General features: G+C 42.6%; 2 protein-coding genes across 8 annotated transcripts in view; one reads left to right on the forward strand and one right to left on the reverse strand.

Moving 5' to 3' along the window:
• Positions 1–5,096, forward strand: part of LOC118366334 (uncharacterized) — a 66,446-nt gene extending 61,350 nt beyond the window's left edge. For 6 of the 7 annotated variants that reach the window (XM_052492361.1, XM_052492364.1, XM_052492362.1 and 3 more), the window contains one exon: positions 696–5,096. In XM_052492361.1, coding sequence (XP_052348321.1) covers positions 696–947 — 252 coding nt within the window. In that variant the 3' untranslated portion in view covers positions 948–5,096. The remainder of the gene's footprint in view (positions 1–695) is intronic. The other variant, XM_052492368.1, reaches the window with a different exon arrangement.
• LOC118366335 (achaete-scute homolog 1a-like) lies at positions 4,867–6,682 on the reverse strand. The gene is made up of 2 exons (XM_035748917.2): positions 5,893–6,682; positions 4,867–5,740 (listed from the first exon to the last, which is right to left on the reverse strand). The coding sequence occupies exon 1, from the start codon at positions 6,490–6,492 to the stop codon at positions 5,908–5,910; it is 585 nt and encodes a 194-aa protein (XP_035604810.1). The 5' UTR covers positions 6,493–6,682; the 3' UTR covers positions 4,867–5,740; positions 5,893–5,907.
• Positions 6,683–8,713: the final 2,031 nt, after the last annotated feature.

Below are 8,713 nucleotides of genomic sequence, written 5' to 3' on the forward strand. Positions count from 1 at the left end.
TTTCAAATGAAAGCTTAGTAAAACTAGCTTTTTCCAGAAGGACCAAGTGCATCTATAGAAAGAGAGAGAGAGAGGCTCCTTTTCGCTTTCATGGATTGCGGGGCCTTAATCTCATTAAAGTGCCCAGCGGTGTACCTCCCGCGCCACTCCGCCCCTCCCTCCCTTTAATCAGCCCTGAGACACACTACCACTCATCTCAGATGGACCAGGGTTATAGGATGGCCATTCACAAGAGGCAAGGCAGCCCGTCGCATTCAAATGGGGAGGGCAGGCCGACGGGGCTGCTGAAAGGCACATAGGGAACATGAAAGCATGTGGCCATGGGTGTGGAAACTGAGCCTGGTCTAGGTGGAGGAAGGCGTTGTAATTATAGAGCTGGTGGTAGGGATAGGGTTGTTAACTGGGCTGCAGGAGCTGGAGGGTAGAAGTGGGCTGATTGCCAGAGGATTATACCCCCTCCCCCCAATTATTACCTAGAATGCATTTAACTGTGCAAACAGGTGCACTCATACAAGACTAGAAACAGGCCGATGTAACATGAGACGCTAGGAGAGGCACACACCGACCGACACACACGTACACAAGACACACACACACACACCTCTGCCCTGTCTAAACCAAGTCCACACCATTGCATATTGAAAAGGCCTCTCTTTTTTTACACCTGTATTGACATGATGTTTGTCCCTCTACAGCAGCTGTTCATGTTCCTGCTGGAGGGGCAGTCAGGGGGTGCTGTGGCCCAGCAGGGCTGTATCAGCGCAGAGCAGCTCCTGGTGGAGCTAAAGGCCGGGGGCATCCGACCAGAACAAGAGGAAGCCATCAAACAGGAGCTCCGACACATCAGCTCCCTGGACCTGCTGGACTTCCTGGCGTACCTGCCACTCTTCGTCCTAATCCACAACTCAGTCATCGCCAACCCACTGGATGACTCCAGCAACCTGTGATGTCATCGCCTACACAGGCTTGACCCCTATCTGTCATTAGCTACCACACACTGTGGCAACAGGGTTCCAGGGTTCTCTTTCTAAAACGATAGCCAATGCACTTAAAGCTGTTTTTGAGATGTGTTTTTTTCGGGGGGGTGGGGGGCACATTTCATTTAACAAGTTCGACATTCTGAGACATTTCTTCAAAGGGGCTTTGGAGACACCCTTTGGAATATGCATTGATAAATAGCCTACTGAAGGTGGACGTCTAAGCTTGAGAATGGTGCTGTCTATGGTACTGAAATATGCAGGGATTTTCAGTTGCGGTTCATGCATCGGTAATGCACTGAATAGGGACATAACACGTTTAGACTCCAGTTAGACAAGGGATACACAATTGTTGCTCATGGGGGACCAAATCCTAAAATGCAAGATGCAGGTGCAACTTCAAACTTTTGCACAAATTAAGCATTGATTTAATGCATGATTTATGCCAAACCTTTGTGTGGGTTTTTAAGATAGGGGGGGGTGAATATAATGGCTCTCCACCGCTTTAGTAACTGAGTAATGTGGCATTATGAAAATAAAATAAATGAAGCATGACCTAACCTAAATCTCCTATGTGTTTTCAATCATCTCCCTCAGCTTTAAGTGAGAGGGTCCGGCAAGAAATTACAAATTAGATATGGCAGTTCTTTATTTAATTTCCCTCAGGCTTGACAGAGTCGGGGAGGAAAGCGTTAACGCACTCTGACAGGCGGTCACGGAATTGTTCAGACCATTCATTGCTGTTTTCGGGTAGCTGTGTCATAGAAATTCTATGATGCCTAATAAGGGTACCAAAAGGGAGCTATACATATTGCCTGTCGTTTCTGTGTCTTGTGCCCTTCTTGGTAAGCTCTATTTTTATTTCATCTTTATTGTAACCCTTTCCTGCAGTCAAATGATCAGACCGCCCTCTAGTGCAATCATGGGTGGAATCTTTTTTCAGAATTAATCAAAACAATGTTTTTTTTACAACGAAAACTCTGTGTTTCTATGTCAAATGGTTTCGTGTTTCAGTCTTCTGTGATGTAGATGAAGTATAATGTTTGGATGCAAACTCAAAATGTAATACATTTTCAGTTGCCTAATTATAATTTAAGGCCATAACCGTGTGTGAGGTGTATACTTTTGTTTCAAAGTACAGTAGATTTGTTTGACTACCAAGAAAGACTGTGACCCTGACGTAGCCCACTGTAGTAAAAGGCTAACAGGGAGTTCCATTGAGAGCAAGGTCTATTTACCAAGCGAGCCCAGCATATACATCATTGACTAAATACAATATAATACAAATAGGCCTATATAAAATTACAAACACACTCAAGAAAACAATCCCATTCCTCAGCAAAGAGGTCCACAATCAACAATTTGACCTCCCCAAAAGACACCACACCACATCCGTAACACACCACATTCGTTCCATACATGGGGTGCAAACAAACTGAAAGCAGAGACGGGATTTCCAGAGTAAGCCATCCCTGAGACCGGGTATGGAACAGTGACTCGTATGTCTAAAGGTTATTAATGATGTCCGTGAGGCAGTGATGTGTACTGAACCTGTCACCAGTAATAAAATGAGGTGCTGTGTTAAACTGCATTTAAAGGTGTTCATGAAATGGCTGCTGCATTCATATAGATGATGTCGCCATAGTCTAGGAACTGTAGGAACTGTAGGAACTGTAGGAACTGTAGGAACTGTAGGAACGTCAATAAAATGATCTGCGTGCTACTATTAAGCGAGAGGCAGGACTTGTTTCTACAGAAGAAGCCCATTTTATTCTTACCTTCCTCACTAAATCATCTATATGTTTTTTAAAAGACAACCCATCGTCTATCCAGATGCCCAGATATTTGCATGCAGGGACACAATCGATGTTCACACAATCTTAAATACATGTGCTCTAGAAAACATATACTTTAATACTAGTTTGAGCTCAATAAAGGTTTTCTGTAAATCAATGAAGGCAGATTGATGATCAGATAGAGCCTTGTCAACAGAGAGGGGTAGCAGGATACACAGCAGTATGCCCACAAGTGAAGGTTACACAGTTGTACAGACAAACCAATATTGTTTATATACTGTAGTTAGTCAAATGTACAGGACCCAAAATCTAACACTGCGGGACACCTTTCGTAATATCAAGGAAACCTGACTTAACACCATCAGAAAATACACATTGTGTCCTGTCTATAAAGAACTTGGTCTCAGCAATAGATTTAAAATCAGTATTTGTCCACCTAGAGAGTTAGATAATGGTGGATTATACACAATGCCCAGGCTTTATGTAGTTCTAGGCTCCACCCAAATAAAATGTAGGCCTTGTAGCCAAGCTTTCGAATATATTCTTATGTGGCTACATTTTTACCAGATAAATCATTAATGAAATATCAGCTATGCTGTTTATCTTGGTGTCAAGGAATTGTATATTGTATTGTGGTAACAGCAATAACTGCTGAGCAATAACCCTTTCAGCTAGAGATAGTGGTGAACAATACCTGGCACTCTTAGACGATATTCCCTCTGGCAGCTGCACGCAACAAATGGTTAAACTGTTTTTTTCTTCGCAAGGGCATTTGTTGAGTGCTAGTCGCGCGCTGCTGTGGGAAAGGCACACGCCGTCAGCCAATTCAATGCGCGGTCTCCTCTCCACCACTAGACAACCGCATTCACTCATTAAACCAGGCACGCGCCTCGAAGCAAACGCGTCCTACCTGTCAAACTCGATGCTTCTTGGCCTCAGGGAATAGATAGGTACCTGAACTAGACATATTGTCATCTAAAATATTTAATCGGTCTCTGTTTCATTGATTAAATCTTACAAACCAAGGCAAACAAGCCTACCAACTGCCAACTTTTGTAATGAATATAACCAAACAACTACAAATGATGTCCTTCCCTTTGATTATGCTTAATGTCAGTTTCAATATATAGCCTACAGTGAAGCAGAATGTTATGTGCGCTCTTTGCAAAACTGTTTGAATGTCTATTTCTTTACCCTGTAGGCACCTGCAACTTACCACAGGTGAGATCATTTACACGTAGGCTAAACGAGAATAACTTTTCAAGCTTTACGTGTTTTCTTGTCATTGCATTTAACTTTATTTTCAGAGCTTAAACCCTAAAGTTCTATATGATTCAGAATCGTAATGTTGATGGTTTGTCAACGAAATAAGTCGGTTTCAATTACAAATAGGATTGCTTGTTTTACAGAATTGCACAATATATTAGAGGTTCCAAAAACATAGTCAGCTGATAGAATTCACTGTTATTTATACAGTTTCGTTTACGAAAGTTGTTTTTAGAGTTTATTGTAATTGATTTCACTGAGAGGATGGCATAGACGGATTAACGGAGCCATTGTCACAACTGTGACTTTTTCAAGTGCTATTTTTGGGTGCTACATATTAGCTACATATTTGCCTCTCTCTGATATGCACGCGCTTGCGCGCTGCAGCATTGAGCTGGTGCACAACAGAATTGACATGCAGCATCAACACTCCAAAATTCATGACACGTTTCAGCTCGCCTAAAGCCAGGCGAGATGTATTATCACCCCGTTAAGTGCCCTCGGGCTAGAAACAGGGCTCTTGGATTCTTGAGAAATCGAATTGACTATTGTTGTATTACTCTATTTGTATGTTAATACCTTATATTACAGAATGTACCGGTTTTTTTACGCATATGGAGACACGCGTAAAATGTGTAATATGGCACGAATTCGTTGGTGGAAGTGTGCATAAAATAGCTTATATTTATATTTGAAAAATGTAGCAGAAATATATTTCATCCCCCATTCTCCTATATCCTTTCTCCCATTCCATCTCCAGTCAAACACACTGTAACTAAAAGTGAATGTAAAATACAAACGTAAAAAGTCTGAGGTACAAAAGGAAATACTAGAAAATGTTTTATTATGAGACTAGAGTGTAGAAAATATGGTTATAGGCTTTTCTCTTTTCAACCAACATGATATAAGTAAAGGCAGTGTGGACCTGGCAGTATAGCAATAGACAATGAATCGCCATTGTGCTCTGTTTGGACAATAGCTGCATAACCTTTGATCATCGTGAACTCCATGTACAATAACATGTATTTCCTATTAAATAAGACACATTGGTGCTAAATTCAAACGTCGGAGTGTCAAACCCCTTCTTGAAACCTCATTAATCAATGACCATACACAGAATAGCCAGCTGCAGAGCATCATACAAGTCTAAAATAGGCAAGAGGTAAGAGCAACTTATCAATATAAATATATACAAAAGAAAACATCTAAAAACAATCTCTTTTACATACAAAAATATGTTGATATATTTCAAAAACATGTTTGATATAGAATTTCATATAATAATATCCGCACATTGGAAGCATTTTAGAACTAAATGTCACATGAGTTTACAAAGAATGGTTGATGTTCTTTGATTGGATTAAGCATAGTTTGAGAACAACATGTTACATCATGTTTTGTGTGCTGATGTAAAATCACTTTTGAAATGTTGTTTTCGTGGGCGAATGTGCTGGAGGGTTGGATTCCCACGCTGTCAGACATGGAGAGCCCGTATTCTTTTTAGTCCTTTGGCGCTTGGCTCAACACTGGCCTGCATGTCCGCAGTTTCTCCGGTTGCAAGGCCGAACCTTTAGGTGGACTGGTTCGTGGACGACCGGAGCAGAACGCCAGCTCAGTGCGTCTTGTTCTAGAAGGCGCGAGCTCCTCTGTGATCCTCCCGAGCCGTGCTGAGAGCTTACATCATTCAATTGATCCATATTCCTATAATAACGAACAAGAAAAGTAGGCAAGACATTAGTTCAGTTATTTTCAGTTGATCTTGAAAACGTAATAATGCAAATATTAATTATAACAAAGCATAATACAGTACTTGTAGAATATGAATGATAGGCCTATTATAAAAACATTCGTACCATATAGGCTGATGCTCAGAACCAGTTGGTGAAGTCCAGGAGTTCCTGCTCCTCGGGACTGAGAGGGTCGTAGGACCCCTCATCGGACGAGTAGGAGGACACTGGAGAGCCTGCCATGGAGTTCATCTCGTTGGGGTAGTTGTTGGGCGACAGGACTCCGGACTGAAACGCCGCGCTCACGGCGTCGTGCTCATCCAAAAGTTGCTGCAGTGCGCGAATGTACTCCACCGCGGACCGTAACGTTTCCACTTTGCTCATCTTCTTGTTGGCCGCGCCATTGGGGACGTGTTCCCGGAGAGTGGCGAAGCCGTTGTTGACAAGTTTCACTCTGTTGCGCTCCCTCTCGTTCCGCCGCGCCACGGTGTGCGGCTGCTGCTGCGGCAGGCTGTACCCAAAGCCGGCAAAATTCAGCCTCCTCTTGCATCTTAGCAGCTCTGGCGAGGATGAGCGCTGCCTCTTCACCTTGGATGCTGACTTGCCGCTCCCTTGGCTGCTGGTAGGGCTGAGCTGGATACTCTGCGCTGCGGCAGCAAAGAAGCAGGAGGGCGGAATGAACTGCTGCTGGCTCACATTTATTTCCATCTTGGCTGTGATGTCCATTGGCACGTATTGAAATATAAAAATAAGAGTTGCAGAGAATCTCAGAGTTCTTCTTTGGATAGATCGGTAGCAGTGCGTCCTGCTCGTGGCGTTCACGTGTGGCTTAATGCTCACTTTAGCCTTGTTTAATGGGCGGTCTTGTGTGCTTCTGCCTCGCACACTCCTCAGTCTGAACTGAGTCCTGAGAAAGGCTAGTAACAGGGCTTATACACTGGCAACCCCACGCGCTGGACCTGACCACGCCTCCTCCTCGTGCTAGTTGTATTCACCTTGGCTCCTGTGCTGTTGCAAAGCGTACGCCGGACGCGTGCCACTTGAACCACTGAACAAACAGTCACCAGATCACAACTGGTTGCAGCACGCAGACTTGTTCCAGATGTTTTGAGAAGTAATAGAATGTTACTTTTCATTCAACTCTGCTTTGCAAATCTACCACCGGATTGCATGATTACGAATGATGCTCCTCATAGAAAATGTATAAAAATAGAGCGTCTTTGGTTCAGAAATGCACCTTATTTGCTAGATATATTGAATTGTTTCATGGCGAATGAGAGACTGAGCGTCTTGTTCATAAATTTTGGCCACAGTTTGATATAATTTAAAATAAGATCTAGATCGAAAGACAAATGAGGTGTAATTGAATTATATGTGTAAAATGAGTAAAACGTGTCCCTTTATGGGTGAATCAAACAACTTCTGATTTTTAAAAAATATATAATTTTTTAAATAGCTTATACAAGCGAACCTATTAGGCTCTACTAGCTTTTGACGCATGTAGATCACCAATTTCACAAGTGGACCGAAAAGTAGTGCTGAAAGGCAGCTCTCAAAACTCTGACGGACCTTAAAGGCGCTTATAAAATATTTAAGATTGAGTTGTTTGCATTGTCTTTGCAGTCCATAAAGTATGGCCAGTATACTATAAGGTATACTTTATAGACCCCATTGACTGTAAGTTGTTTTGAACACTGTCGGGTTGGCAGGCACAAGCAGACCCCACAGTCTTGGATGACCCACAGTTTATTGTTAACACTTTTACAACCGCATTTGAATGCTTCGTCTTTCAAAGAATGGAGCTTTGTCCAGCAGAGGCGAATTTTCCACTTTCATTAGGCTAGAGCTAATCATCAACATCGGAGAGGCGAAACGGAAGGGTAAATCTGAGAAGAACCATAAGAAGGACGCATTCGAGGATGTTTTGTGTATGATTTGATACACCCTATTTTGTTACAGTAACGACTCGACACAGTGTATTTCGACAGTTTTGTTTTATTTTAAAGGGCAGCATAATAGAACATGTCTTTCACTGAGAACAAAACCAACCGACTCCACTCATGGGGATGTGTGTGTGTGTGTGTGTGTGTGTGTGTGTGTGTGTGTGTGTGTGTGTGTGTGTGTGTGTGTGTGTGTGTGTGTGTGTGTGTGTGTGTGTGTGTGTGTGTGTGTGTGTGTGTGTGTGTGTGTGTGTGTGTGTGTGTGTTTGAGGGGAGGGGAGGGGGTAAATTGTGAAATTGTGAAATTTTTCTGTGTTGGCTGTGGCATTCAAAATCAAGCCTGCATTGAAGAACCCAGCCCCCACCAACTTTTCTTTTCTTTTTCCTCCCTTTTTTGCACAGCAAGAGAGTTTAGAAAAGAAGCGTGGGTTCTATTCAGTTTCCCCTAGCCCCCTCGCCATCGTCGGCTTTCTGAAACCTATCTAGCATGCCCTGTCAGTGCGGTTCCAGAGTCCAATTAGCGCTTTGTAAAGACTTGTTTCTACTGCAGATCTTCCAGAGGCAGGCAGAGTGCTCCCTCTATTCGAGGGTTCCAGTCATAGCCGAGTGTAATAATTAATATGACATCTGGGCACCCGAGTCTCCATTGAAACACCTCTGTCGTTCTGCTTTTGGAGTTCACTGAGACATCATAAAACAAAACCCATAAGGGTCCATTTGTCCTGGGAAATAATCCCTATGTGATATGCGGGATTAATTTTCAATTTGTTAGCTGTTAAACTAAATTGTGGTGTTCATTTTTTTAAATAATGTGGTCGTTTGGGGGTCGCCCATGACACTGACTCTTTGTATCATTTCTGCAGGTGTATTACAAAAGATCAGTCTTATAATAACGTGAAAAGCCGCCACTGAATGCATTCTGAAAGATACAAACACAGTGATCACGGTTATCAAAATTCTGATTTATCTTAACCAACAATTTCAATAAATGAATAGGTCTAAATAAA

Source organism: Oncorhynchus keta, chromosome 33, assembly GCF_023373465.1.
Source record: "Oncorhynchus keta strain PuntledgeMale-10-30-2019 chromosome 33, Oket_V2, whole genome shotgun sequence".
Lineage (NCBI taxonomy): Eukaryota > Metazoa > Chordata > Actinopteri > Salmoniformes > Salmonidae > Oncorhynchus > Oncorhynchus keta.